Genomic DNA, 14,812 nt, shown 5'->3' on the forward strand with positions numbered 1-14,812 from the left:
AAAAACCATGGGTGAATGATAGATATTGACATCAATATCGAACTATCTAACTAAATCTGTTGATCTCTACAGACTATGCAACAATTAACAACTCTTTACCCTCTATTCAATGAAAAGACAAACAAGCATTCCTATCACCAGCCAGCCTGTTGATTAGTAAAGTAATAAAAAGCCCTAAACTCAACCATTACTTCTTGTCCCAATGAATCACTACTGTTGAATTATTTCTTTTGCACCCCAAATCCAACCAACCACTTTCACCATATCCCTTTGGCTAAAAACCAAAACAATGATTAAAAGAATATAGTTAGTGCAACCCCTGGATAAAGACATCGTTGGGGACTGGAAAATTATGTCGTATCCAGGGTTTTCAAGAAGGCGGAAAAAATAAAAAGGGGGCAACGTAAGACCCATGAATATATGACAGTGCAATGTGCAGACCATTGCCTGAAAGAAGGCACGTCCCAACAATGCTAGAACGTGTATTTCTCCTGCTTACACAGGCTATATCAGTTATGTTTTCACTCTCAAATATGTATTGTCATTGTTTTGATAGAAAACAATGCTCAAACACCATTTAACAAAACTAATAATAAATCAAGAAAATCAAGTGCCATTATGATGATAATACTGCACAAGGAAACAGATGCATACATCTGTTTTTATTCTAATTAAAATCCATGCGATACTGCTTATGAGCTTTGAGTACAGAAATTTTTATTTAATTGCACCAAAATTTACAAGCACTTTATATTAGTAGATCCACATTTTGCGGGATTAATTTTTTTTTTAATTAGGTAATAACCGCAATTATATCAAATTTGGACTGATGTTAAGATAAACAACTGATTTTTCAAATGAAAATAATAAAGTGTAAAGAAGCTGTTATAGTTTTCATGCATTGCCTGATATCAGTTAACTTCCACTGACATCTTTTGTCGTGGTTCCATATGACCTAGTGCTGATTTCATGGAGTATATAGTAATAGTAAACATGTGTTCTGATTGATCAGCAAAGGAGTGATCTCACTGGAGGAAAAAAAAAAACAAACATATTTTTAATTGGTTAAGAGAACGGGATGACGATGGTCTGATATCAACTGCCAATTATTGTTATAATGATGTTGCTAAACAGGGGTTTTACTGAAAATGTATGTCGGTATTTTGGGGTTTTTATAACTAACAACATATTTTAGCAAAAAATTTGGGACAAGAGGTCAATGTCGCTATCCAGGGGTGTCGTTATCCAGAGGTTACACTGTATTTCTTTTTAGTTTTGGAATATAAAATTTAACCAAATAACCCAGAAGAGTGGTGGAGTTTTATAGACAATAATTATTAGTATTAGTCATTGTCCTTTATATTTACTTTTGACAATAGATCAGGAAATAACAGACATTTTGCCCAAACTATCACTTCTTGTTATGAAACAATTTTATTACATTGGGAATATCAAAACATGCCTCTGCTGCAGAAATTGTAAAAAAAAAATTGATGAAAAATATCACATAACATTTATTTTAAAAAGCAATTGTTTCATATAAGCATTTAATCATTAATGCATTGAAAATGAATAATCAAAGAGAGACTAAGGCTAAATGAGGGTTTAATAAGATCAGCTATCAACTACCATAGTACAAACCTGGTCATAGATGGATCCATATTTGTAACCTGAGAAGAAAAAAATAAAATAAATAAAAACAATTTAAACAACTTCATTTTGAGGTTTAATAGTAGTAACAGTAAATTGTATTCGAAGTGGCAATTCAGATTTGAGTCTGAATAGTCTCCCATGGATATTCAGACTCAACTCAAATAGGCGTGTGCAAACAGAGAAGGACACAGTATGGCAGAAGGCTTAGGACTAAGGAGTGTGACTGATAGAGGCAGAAAAAGATTTCAAAGAAAATTCTGTTTTGTCCATATCAGACTGACTCAGCTGATTGATATACCTACCGTGGGCTTTAGTTGAACTGTAGTCTCTAATTCCTGATTTTATTGATATGATATGATATGATATAAGTCCAGATGTATGTCGGCTTTTAACACAGCCTTTTATCTGCTCTTGTGCATTCGTGAACGTATTTAATTCAAGTCTCTCAAAACTGGGCATGCCACATAGTGGAAGGAGGTGTCTGAATTTAACTTTACTTTATTTGGACATCATGTAAAGCTGTTAGTGTTAGAAAAGCTTTTCCTTTATATCAGTTACTTTGACTTTGACTGACTTCTGGACTCCGAAAAGCCACGGGAGACTATTCAAACTCGAGTCTGAATAGCCGCATTTGGTTTGTTTTTTTTTTAACTACCTACTTATTGCTTTGATTCTGGTTTAGGTCACATACCTCCTCAGTTTCTATTTTAGTTGATAACCCACCCTAGCCACTCATGTGAGTGGTCTACTACTTGACTTCTTATAATTTTCTTTTTCAAAAAACTGTTTCAGTTTCAGTCAACAATTACACTGGCCTTTTGGTTAAAATTGTGACCCTTATACTTATAAAATACAATTTTCAGCTTATATTATACAAGGGCAAAAAATCTAAGAAAGTTCATCTATCTAGATAATTCAATTTTATCTGTCTGGCAAATTTCATGACTGAACTGAAGGTGTCAGTGTCAGTCAGTACATCACAATCACAAGGTGACCAACCATCTTGTATCCGAGTTAAAGTTAAAGCCTTCAATTCAGTTATCAACTAGTGTCAGCTTATTATTATTAGAAGAGAGGAAAGTGAACGAGGGTGGGGGGGGGGGGAGAGGAGAGACTGGGAGAGGGTGGGGGGTTACTAAGTGAGTAAGACTAAGACTTTCAATTTCAATCGTAATCCGAATCCGTGTAAGTGTAATCATTAGTCAGTTCAGTTGTAGACAGAATCCGTTGATTGTGATTCTGTAACTAAATTTTCTGAATCTAAAATGCTTTTTAATAATTTACCTCCCAATTTCAGTTTGTTTTTTTAACCAGGCTGCTGTTTTGTCAAAACCGAGGTAAAAACAATATTATACATTGACATTCATTAGGTTGCCATTTATAAACAATTTTCGATCTCTCAAAGAGATCTTCAAATTCGCCGCTTTGTGTTGGGTACCTAAGTTGGGTGGTAGTTGTAGCGCAGAAGTGGATGGGGCGGTAGTCGATACCAACAGTATTCAGTACTACCCGACTTACCGAAACATTCCTTTCTTTCCAAGTTAAAACATTATTTTTATTTTTATATATTTAAGTCTATTTATTTTTTTAATATGGGCAGTCTCCAAGGTGATCTGATTTGGTCAATATCATTGGCAAAGATCTGAACAAGTGTGTATGAAAGATGCCAGATAACGCTAGAAAGAAAATATTTTTAAAAAAACAACAAAAAAACATCCCTAAAAGATAAGTCTACCTCGACTGATTTTTTTTAATGTTTTTTTTTTTCTCTTGTTTTTCTTTCTTGCTTTGTCTGGCACCTTTCATACACATTTGTTCAGATCTTTATCTGACACCGGTGCCTGCTCCCTGATTTCTTAATATCATTGGCTTGCAAAATGGTGTGAAAATTTTGCATTTTGGCGAGCAGTTTGGTCTCAAATATGCAATGTGATTGCTGTGTGTGTGTGTTCCTTTCTTGAATTGACTTTGAAAAAGAAGAATATTTTATACGTGTATTGGAAAGAACTATTATAGAATAGTTTGATTTCTTTGTATTTTGACATATCCAGGTGATGCTGGATAATTTAAGTAGAAGTACACAAGCTAGCGACGTGTTGTTATTTGCAGGTCTGGTATAGGGACACAATCATGGCCTTGATGTAACATTGTTGTAATGGAGTATAGTTTGCGTTGGTTTGAGAGTATTTCCATAACAACTATGAGCCCATAACAATTTAGGTTATCAGACCTGCAAATAAGCTATAAACTAGTTATTGCATCTCGTATATATTAATTTTGGATTTTGTTTTTGTTTGTGTTTTCTTTTGTTTTGTATTGTTTTTTGTTGTTTTTTTTTGTTTGTTTGTTTTTTGTTTTTTTTGGTTTTTGTTTGTTTTTTTGTTGTTTTTTGTTTGTTTTTTTTGGGGGGGACGGGGGGGGGGTCTTTCTGTGAACAAAAAAAAACTCTTTCTGGGGTACAATATATATTTTAGATATTATTCATGCTTAAGTGAGGAACTACTATAACTATTTTCATTACGCAGATCGTATCCCTATACTTATAGTTGAGCCTGCGGTTCTTTACAAATCAAACAAATCGACACTTGTTTGAAGTCATGAAAGCTTTTTAAAACTTGAATGTACTTTTTCTTATTGTTGAACTACAGAAATACAAACTAAATTAAATGTTATTCGAAACATTTCAATACAAACAGTAAAAACTTAATAACGTTAAGCACTGGTAAAAAAAAAAAAAGAAAGTTAATAGTGTGTAGGCATTGATAATAATGAACGTACTAGTTGGCAAAAATAAGCAATTTGCTGCAATGTGCAATTATCATTATATATTTTCACCATCATTATCATCATCATCATCTTCATCGTCATCATTTTTATTACCATCATCACCAGTACCCGCTAGTAAATGTACCGTGTAGTTTACTAGATTATTCGATACTTTAAAGTATCGAATACTGCCCGATCCACAATCTCTACCGTTCTGCCAACGCCTTTTTCGTGGATCGCTGATTTCGGTCTTAATAAATAGAAGTCTCTGTTCTAATTATTAATTTGTATTAATTTATTTTTTTTAATGAATAGATAAACACAAGTATCTTTTATACACTTTCATCATATTTTCTCTTATCAAACCTACGATCTAAATTCTAAAAAGAAGAGTTTTTATCTGCCATAAACAGGAACTGTAAAAGGCAACGGTAAACTAATATAATATTAGTATCCTCTCAGCCAACCCAATTCATCACGCAGAGGGCTGGCGCAAGAGTCCCACCTACGCCTCAAGAATATTAGGCTGGCTGCACTGTTTTGGAAATCCGTAAGGCTGAAAATATACTGCCACGTACAACTGAAGTGCGCCGCGAGAAAAGTTGTGCCCTTCTCTTTATTTCCTATTGGTGGTTTTATTGACACGACTAATCGTGAGGAGCCGTGATGACCCAAAAAGACGTGCGTGTACGCAGCACTTCTTTTTTTTTCTTTTTTTTTTTTTTTTGGTTTTGTTTTTTGCGTGCGGACATTATCGTCGTCGTCGTCGTCGTCGTCATCATCATCATCATCATTATTTTCGTCGTCGTCATCATCATTATTTTTTTTTAATTGAGCTTCTTATATAGCGCAATATCCACTAAACATGCTCAAAGCGCTTTACAAAGGGTCCCTGACCAACAACAACACGTAACATGTAGAGACAATGCTGTTAACGGACATGTACTAATTTTACACCTGAATACGATGAGAGAAAAGAGTCTTTTCCAAGGACTCAACTATGCGCCGAGCTAAGCTCGAACCCAGGACCTTCCGATCCGAGAGCGAGTGTCATACCAACAAGACCACAAAGCCTCATTCCAAACAAGCGCTGTTTTTTAGTCAAATGATGCTCCCAACATGCAGATGGAATTTCTCTTAAAGAAGAGAAATTGTTAATTGTTAATAATTAGTAATTGTTTTGAGACAAGCCTTTCAAAAAGTTTTAAAAATTAATTGGAGACAGGACCGCAATTCTAGCTCTTTTTTTTTTTTCACTTTCAACGAGAGCAGGTTTTTCAGCAGAGGTTTTGTGTGAGTTTGTTTTTGTTTTTTTTTTTATGTCTGGTACAGCACTTGACAGTAGCGAATCATTCAAGACCATGGCCTACTTGAGAGTCAAGTTATGTTCAAGACACATGTGTGTTAAATGACATCGTTGGAATTCTTATTTGAATAGCAGTTATTGCAGGGTCGAATGTGTGTGTGTGTGTGTGTTTGTTTGTTTGTTTGTTTGTTTGTGGGAGTGCGTGCGCGTTTGATTGTACCGAGAAGGATCATCAACAACAACAAAGAGTGAATGATTTGTAAATAAGTCTTCATAGGCGTGAATTTTAAAGAAGAGAGCTCGCTACAAATAGCAGGGCAATCCGTAAATTTTGACTAATTTCCCAAAATTGGCAAAATTTGGCAAATTTTTGTTTAAAAACAAAAAAGCAAAAACAAAATGCCTTGGCGTCCCGGTATGCCTTCTCAACAAGCTCGTCAGCTGATGCTGAACGAAGTTTTTCTTTATATAATCTTGTTTTGTCTTCCAAAAGGCGTAGACTCACAGAAGACAACATCAAAGGACTAGTTTTCCTTTACTATAATAAATTCAGTGATGCCTCTTTTTTTTTTTTTAGTATAAAAGGAAAACTAGACCTTTGATGAGTCTGAGAGATACGTTTGAGATAGTCTGTAGGTGTGAAAGTTTGATAAAACTGATACTGTGAATGAGAGGGAGTAGGTCCTATGTGTGACTGAGCTGAATGTTCACCAGTGAACGTGTATTCCACAGTATGTATCTGTGTGTATTTTGTGTGTGTGAGTGTGATTGTCTGAAAGTTTGGGCGCATAAATCTCGTTTCAGTGCGGAAAATAATAAATGCCGCCTCCCCTAAGTGTAATGAAATGTCTTTTATATTATAGCGTGTTATTTTTTATTACCGGGAGGCTTAGTTCTGCTCGGCAAATTTCTTGGCAAATTTTGGGAATGTTTGGGGCAAATTTTGGCAATTTTTAGGCCCCAACTTGGCAAAACGTAAACTGTACCGGACCTTTCTGAGCATTTGCAATGCTCTTGCTTCGCGTTTGCTTGAGCATCTAGTGCAGGGGATTTCAGTGATTAGTACTGAGATGCCTCAGTTTTGTAAATGAATGATCCTTTTCCTTATTCGTATATCTTTTTTATCTGGTATTAAATCAAATATCTTTTGCTTAACTTTTTTTAGGCCGTGATTCAGTGCTAACGAGAGTGATGTTAGTTGTTATTTGCGTTAAGATATTCAATCATAGTCAAAGTTGTTTGGCGGTGAGTCATTTCCCTCCCCGTAGTATGATAATATGTTCACTAACTTAATCAGTAAAGTTCAAGTATCACTTCCATCTGGATTGAAACACGACAAATTATAAAGTGATACTAAGCTACTACAAGCTGTGACTGTGAAAAGTCATAAACAAAAAATGAATATAATAGCTTTTTTTAAAAAAATACCAAAATACAATTAAAAAAAAACAACAAAAAACACGGAACGTTTCGGGCTCAAAACCCTTCTTCAGTCAACAACAAACGATAAAACATAAATACATTACTAAAAGGACGTATGAAATATTTAGTGACCGATCTGTTATTTAAGTCATGTATTTATGATTATATTGTTTTTGTTTTTGCTGTTGGCCGAAGAAGGGTTTTGAGCCCGAAGCGTTCCGCGTTTTGGTTTTGTTCATTTTTTGAAGCTGGTTTTTTATTTAATTTTTGTTTATGACAAATTTTAAAGATCGTCTATTTGTCCGGATTGGCTTTTTTTAAGAAGGAAAATATTTCAGATATTTTATATGCTTTGTCAAATGCAAGGATCCCATTAGATGTTCTCGAGGCAATTCAATTTTCCTAATTTTACACATGAGGTGGTAAACTTTTAACAAAGTTAGGAATCACTCTTGATTAATTTTTTAATTTACTTTTATTGTGACAAAACATCATTATAGCTTCGACACATAAATATTTCTGTCTACTGTCTGCCACCGGATATCACCACGAAGATCATTCGCAACTTTCTTTCGTCTCTCACTTTTACACGGAAGTTGGACTGTGAAAATAAGACAAGGGATAAAGAGATGGGTAAGAAAACAATAACGTTTTACGCTTTTACATATACTATCTTGCTTGGTTTTAGTAGGGATGGGATGAAAGTATACACAGTTGGGTCATAATGGATTAAAATAAAGCAACGGAGATGTTTGTGCAAAAGATCCACCAGTGTCCATATACACAGTCTCAGACTCAGACTCAATTCATCAATGAGTCAGAGTTACTCTCTGATTCTAATCATCGACGTCTACAACTCAACTACTGCACTGTACTCAGTAATTTACAGTTAGTTCAGTAATCCAGTCATTAATTTAAGCAAATATCTAAGCTATAGAATATATATCCAAGTAATGTATTCTTTTAGTTTTTTTATCCTTACTCACTTAACTCCCACCTGCATGCCCCTCGAACTCGAGTCCATTTCATAATGAGTTGAGTAATGTTTTGTTCTTGTTACTGTTTTGATCACTCAATTCCTTGAATATATGTTGTGCCGTGTTGTTATCTCACACACTGCGGATAGTGACTATGACTCTACAAATACTACTAGGAAGGCAGGGGGAAATTTCCAAATGCGTTTCCTTTTTATTCATTATCATATTCTTACTCTTACTCTTACAACAAGTTGTAAATTTAAATATGGATAGAGATGTTTTCAAAATTAATAATGCCTAATAAATTTTGCATCTAAAATACCCAATTGTGTATATTGTTAGTGGTGGGCACATTCAGAAGAGTTTGTCCTCTATACATGATGGCAAAGTTGTTTCCATGAGAATGCCTGTCACCTGTGATTGCCCATTTTGCATATCTAGGAGAGCCTGAGTGCCCACTGCTTTTTTTGCAGGCTAGCCATTCAATTTGACTGTATCAAAAGTCAAAATACTTTTATTGTGATTTTTATAGGGAAGAGACAATTTTATTTCTTCTACGAACAAACCCATTCCATTCAGAATCAGAATGGAAGAAAAGGCTTTTGATTTTTCCTCATCTATATGTTGATTTGAAAAAGAAAGACAATTTCTTTAATATAACTGTATCATTAAAAAGTAAAAAAAAAAAACTGTTATGACTTATGTTATGTTAAAATGCAGTTTGATTCGAGTTGAGGTAGGTGGCACTATGAGTTGCACACAAGCGTTCAGTAGATGGTTGACTACTGTAGCGCCGCTTCTGCACCAAAGGTATTATAGTTTCTCATCACATTTAGTGCAAGCGATACCACGACCAGTGAATATTTGTTCAAATTGCAGTACCACCTGAAAGATTTTGTCTTGCTTTGTTCCACTTAAAGGGGTCCGAGCTCAGTTAGTAGAGCACTCACTTCACAGGCAAAAGGATCGGGATCAATGCGGGTGAAATCAGAGTTTGTTTTTTTCAATTCCCCCTCCTCCCTCTGTCCACCCAGCAGTGATTGGGTATCTGGGTCTATTAGATCTGGTGGAAAGTACTTTTTAGTAGACAGGTGTCCTATCCAAAGGGTAGCAAGCAATTACTATTGTACGTTACACACTATGGAAACTGAGATGAACTCCGGCTCCATGAACCTAGCCTATTGACTCTGAAGGACCACTTTATTCCAAGGAATGTGCCTCTGGTTACAACCTTGACCTTTTTGTCCCTCCCTACCCTTGTACAGTAAAGGAGCTGCCCTTATGGGTAGATTGTTATCTCTGTGGATTTTATGACTGACCTGCGTTGCTCATTTCATAACTGGAGTGTGAATCAATAGAATAAGTATCTTCCACTTCATTGAAGTTATATTTATAACAGAGAAGGAAGGTGAGAATTATATAAAATGCAGAGGATTTTGGATGTTTCTAGAAAGTCTGTTCACCGTTTTTTTGTTTTTTTTTTTGTTTCTGATCTGGAAATCGAGATTTCTTACTTATAAGCGTTGAGTCCATTTTGACGTGCATATGATATAAGAATAACCTTTTTATATATTTTATATTTAAAATTTTGTTTTGTGAGTAATTGTGAAAGAATATAGATAAATGAATACAACTGTTTTCATTTTCTTATTTTTAGCATAGCTTCTCAACTGATTGACAAAAACAAGCATGACACTCCCCCCCCCCCTCCCCAAAGCAGTATGCTTTAATTAAAACAATTATGCTTTTTAGATTTCGGATCACATCATTTTATCCTTGTTGTATTAAATAACCCTATGTTGGTGAGTATTTTCCCAGGGGAAAGCTCTTCTACTTGCATTTTCTCACCATTCTTAAGTGTGAAATGAGTAAGTGACTGTTACAGTATTGTCTGTGTTGAAAAATAGATTGTAATAGTTCCTTACAGATGGAAATCACTGTACTACAAACAGATTGACCATGGATTTGACTGGTAAACAATTGATTTGACTGTGTTAAAAGTCAAGACTTTCAACATGATTTTTGTGGAAAGAGGCATATTAACATTTGCTGTCGTGGGCTTTGAGCATACTTGTTCGATATTGTGCTATATATAAATGTTCACATTCTGATAAAACAACTTATGACACTTGTATGAAATGGTTGGCGTTTGACAGAGACTGGACCGCCTTCCGGTGCCTCATCTTGCTGTACTTGAAACCAGGAAGTTGACATGATATTATATTCTAGAGGGCAAAGACATACATATTATGTCATAGATGGAATTCAGACACATTTTAACTCATAACACTCCAAAATGAATTAATATGCAGCAGGTTCTGTGACAGAATCATTCATATGGCGTGTTTGATTGAAATAGATGATTAATAGACCATAAAATGAAGACTATTTTTGTTTGTTTTCAAGACACTTTTTCTACTTTGATTTATTGAATAAATAAATTCTTTGATGAAGTACATTGAGATGGAATGTAATACTAACTTGTATATTATTCACCTGTAATGAAATTTCATTTACTTAAAAATGATTAAAAATTTTATTCGATGACTGCAAAATATTTACACTCATTTTATTGGCCTAAATAGAGGTTGAAAAGACGACTGATTAATTAGCCATCTGAAATGATGCTTTTATATGTATGAATACAAACCCAAAGTAAAAATAAGGAATTTCAAGTGGATTGGCCTCTTTTTATCTGATTTGATGAAGAAGAAGCAAATATTTTCTAAATTGGTCACTATAGATAATTTGAATTCATTGCAAGACAAATTTATTGGTTATGAAATATCTAGAATTAGAGTTTGAGGGGTGGAATAAATGCATTCTTTTATGCTATGGATTTTATTAATTTTGTTATTTTTACCCTGCATCAATACTCCCTTACAAGCTCGTAGTGCACTAGAAATAACTCGTTTAGTAAACCAAAAACCAATAAGGAACCCTATAATCCATCATGGCAGGTTTCACTGGAAGCACCTGATATCTATATCAGAAATTTATTGATGACGTTTGAGAGTTTTGGTCAAGTATATTGAGTGATAAGGAGAAAAGACCCTGCTTTCTGATAATAAATTAACAAATATATGCCACAATGCTCAGAACTAACTTTTCAAGGGCTCATTGTCATCCGTGAAATTTAGAGAGTGCCAAACGAGCATATCAACATCAATTAAAATGTTGGGATCAGCACTGAAGCCTCCACAGACGCGATTATTGCTGACATTAGAAGTCAAGAAAGCCCAATTTAGGTGATGGAGATTATAAAGAGATTTGCCCCATTCATTGAACCTGCATCAAGTGTCAATGACAAAACATAAAGACTCTGCATAGCTCATCCCACCAACAACTTGAAGGTGATATTCTTATTGACGCAATCGTCTACGCTGAAAACAAGAGTTTACAAAATTGTTTCTGGCGTTTTGAAGCAAATAACTATCACCATCTTCTTCAAATTAATTGGCTCAAAGGTAGCAATATCCTTGTCTCCTTCATTATTGGCAGTCCATATATAATCCTGATCGATCCTGCCTTGTAGTTTAGTATTATGTGGAAATATCAAAGTGACAAATGTGAAGAATATAAGCATTGAATCACCCCAACTACTGGGTAACCTATGTGGTGTAATGATAGCACATCTGACCGGTAATCAGGAGATCTGAGGATCAATCCCCAATCGAGCAGGCTGATATTTTTTTTAGGATGTTTTTTTTTTTTTTGCTTTGTCTGGCACTGTTTCATACACACTTTTTTAGATCTTTATATGAAATAATCAAAGCAATGCAATGCACATCAACTGTAGAAATTTGATGTGAACATATATATTTTGCTTCATAACATTTAAGGACTTTGATTCACAAATTTTATTTAGTTTTAGACTTTAGAAATGTTAAAAACATTACATTTTTTAAAACTCACATTTTTTTATATCTTTCTCTTGCATGTACCTGTTGAATCTGGAACCAACAGCTAATTCAGTAAGTATTTTATTTAATTCATCATTTATTATATTTCATAGAATTTCTGTGTAAATTGCTATGTCTTTGCTTATTTTTTTGTTTTTTTAAAAAATATCTTGTAATACTACCAAGTCTACAACATCACATAATATCTCGGTACTTACAGTTACAAACATGATACAATGGTATTTTTATTGTCTATCTGTGCAATTGACCTTAAAGTAAAGGAAAAGACTCTAAACAAAGTTGGCGTGGTCCTCTTTTCGTTTTTTAAAACACGATGACTTCCGCCATGCGCAAAGCCATATCCTTTGTAATAGATTACTGGGTCTAAATCTCAATTGTTTACCTTAGATACCTCTTAATTCTCTATAAAATACTCTCTGAAGTCTTTGCAATTTTTGCAGTCATAAGAGTTGTGGATGCGCCCCTTTTACTGCAGACTTTTAAGCAAGTCAATTTTAAAAGTTTCATTTCAAACTTATGTGTATGATTTTTCCAAATAATAATTGTCACGAAATTTTTTATTATTTTTTGTATTGAAATAACAGTGTTTTTATTATATAACCAAAAAAAACAAGCTGTTTATAATCAACAGTTCCGAAATTACTTCCCGCTTGTTTTTACATTAATGTTGGGCGATATCAGAAATTTTAAAATATCAATACGATACGATATAGCAGCGATATTGATATTTTCACAAGAAAAAATGATGATCCACTCCCTCATTTGATCTTATTTATGGAAACGGTGAAATCTATCATTCACAGCCCGATTGTTGCATTTATAAGTGCAACATATATGAAGCATGTTGGTTTTGTAAATATGTCAATAACTCAGTGAGAAATATCTGTCGAAAAAGTCTATTAATTTTGATTCAAGGCGAGGGAAAATAGCGAAAGATAGTGCCTTGCATAACTAATCATCAGACTAGAAGAGTGTATTGATATCCCGATCTTCCTATTCATCAAACGAAAAGAGCTACTTCCGGTATGACACTGTAATAACAGCTGATCGACCCACAGGAAATTCCTCTTCTTTGGCCATCTAGTCAAATCTATGATTTGTACACACATTTAAATTTGTATTTATTTCTGTATCCTTTCCCTTGGTTTGAATGTGAAAACGGGTTTTTATTGTCATGCCATATGAGTGTTTATGTGATGCGTTGCTGACTTAAATCTCAAATTTAGATTGTCTTCGTATACTCAGAGGCAAACATGATTTTATCCTGAATTGATTTTTTTATGATTACAAATAAATGCTTATTCATGACGCTATCTCTCTGATCCACCCAAACAAATCATTTTATAACATTCACAGATCAGCTCACTACAATTTTCCACTAGATTATTATTCAAAGACCTTAAACTGGGTGGGGATCCTGACCTTCCATAGTGGGCAGGGAGGTACATGCTGTGTCTTCTATCCCCCCATACTCGTTTTCCAATTGTTTCCTGTCATTGTCTTGGAATGAGATTACTTAGTTTTGTCCTGATCCTTGCCGGAGTTCCTTGGCTGGGAGGGAAACAGTCGAATGTCTAGGTATAGTTTTGGGAGATGATATTTTTTCCTTGTAAATCATCTCTCTGTTATGCATTGTTTTATGTTTAGTTTATTATATGATTGGTAAACATTTGGGTGTATTCCTCTTAGTTGGGACCTGTGCTTGTGTCTGGATGAGACTTTTAGGACTGGGAGGGGTTCCTGACCTCCCATAGTGGGCAGGGGGGTACATACTGTGTCTTCTATCCCCTTATATCTGTTTTCCAACATGCTTTCTGTCTTTGTCTTGGAATGAGATTACTTGGTTTTGTCCTGGTCCTGGCTGAGAGGTAAACAGTCGAATGTATAGTTAGTTTTGGTAGATGATATTTTTTTCATTGTAAATCATCTCTCTGTTATGCACTGTATTATGCTTTCTTTATATTATATATGATTTGTAAAACATTTGAGTGTGTTCCTCTTAGCGGGGACCTGTGCTTGTGTCTGGATGAGACTTTTAGTGATCTCAAACTTAGTACTTTGATAGAGTGCTTTTGGAATCTACACCTATTTCTTATTTGAACCAATTCCCCTTTGTCTTCCCTTTTCTTGGATGCTTTATTGTAATTCTAGAACTTTTTACTATCCCATTTTCTTCCTTTTTACTGGCGCTGATATGACCTTAATGAGTTGCAAGCGCCGTAAAACCCTTAAAAACAAACAAACAAACAAAGACCTTAAATTATAATTAATTTAAAAGCAAAAAAAACCCAACAAAACCCAGCAATGCTATCACACGGTATATGATATTTGTATAGTAACAGACAAAGGCCAGGATTATTGAGGCTTCTTGGGGAAAACTTCATTACTTTCTTATTCTTCTTTTTGAATTAAAAAAAAAATTATATAAGTAATTGAGAATCACTTCATGTCCACCAATTTCCGATGCACGTAACTTAAATTGAGTACTGTGACTCTTGTTTATTGGATCCGTGAAGATATTTGAAGATCTTCAATAGAAAGATCTTTGGATTGTACTTCTTTCTATCATCCGCTCCCTTTTTTTATAATGCTGAGGTGTACTTAGAGATATCTTAACGTTAAACAAATGAAATAAAAATGAGGCTCAAAAGTCTACCTCCTTCCCCCCCCCCCCCCCTCCCCAAGGTTTTTATTTACGTAGTTGTCTCCCTTTAATAAGATTTTATCAATATATTATACTATCTGGGATTGTAATTACATTACCT

General features: G+C 34.5%; 2 protein-coding genes across 4 annotated transcripts in view; one reads left to right on the plus strand and one right to left on the minus strand.

The window, feature by feature from the left end:
• Nucleotides 1–3,122, minus strand: part of LOC144976851 (kinesin-like protein KIF15) — a 40,434-nt gene extending 37,312 nt beyond the window's left edge. The window contains exons 1-2 of the mRNA XM_078921362.1: nt 2,938–3,122; nt 1,642–1,670 (exon numbers count right to left, since the gene is read on the minus strand). Coding sequence (XP_078777488.1) covers nt 1,642–1,661 — 20 coding nt within the window. The 5' untranslated portion in view covers nt 1,662–1,670; nt 2,938–3,122. The remainder of the gene's footprint in view (nt 1–1,641; nt 1,671–2,937) is intronic.
• Nucleotides 3,123–7,513: 4,391 nt separating this feature from the next.
• LOC144976852 (septin-7-like) overlaps nt 7,514–14,812 on the plus strand; it is a 45,285-nt gene continuing 37,986 nt past the window's right edge. Inside the window, exon 1 of one of the 3 annotated variants that reach the window (XM_078921387.1) lies at nt 7,514–7,780. Coding sequence is in view for 1 of the 3 variants with exons in the window: in XM_078921384.1 (XP_078777510.1) it covers nt 12,063–12,098 (36 nt within the window). In the remaining 2 variants the exon portion in view is untranslated. Of the gene's footprint in view, nt 7,781–12,047; nt 12,099–14,812 lie in introns of those variants that run through there. The other 2 variants (XM_078921386.1, XM_078921384.1) reach the window with 2 other exon arrangements.

The sequence above is a fragment of the Berghia stephanieae genome, chromosome 7 (genome assembly GCF_034508935.2).
Source record: "Berghia stephanieae isolate SIO BIC M18660-M18661 chromosome 7, UCSD_Bste_1.3, whole genome shotgun sequence".
Taxonomy (NCBI): Eukaryota; Metazoa; Mollusca; class Gastropoda; order Nudibranchia; family Aeolidiidae; genus Berghia; species Berghia stephanieae.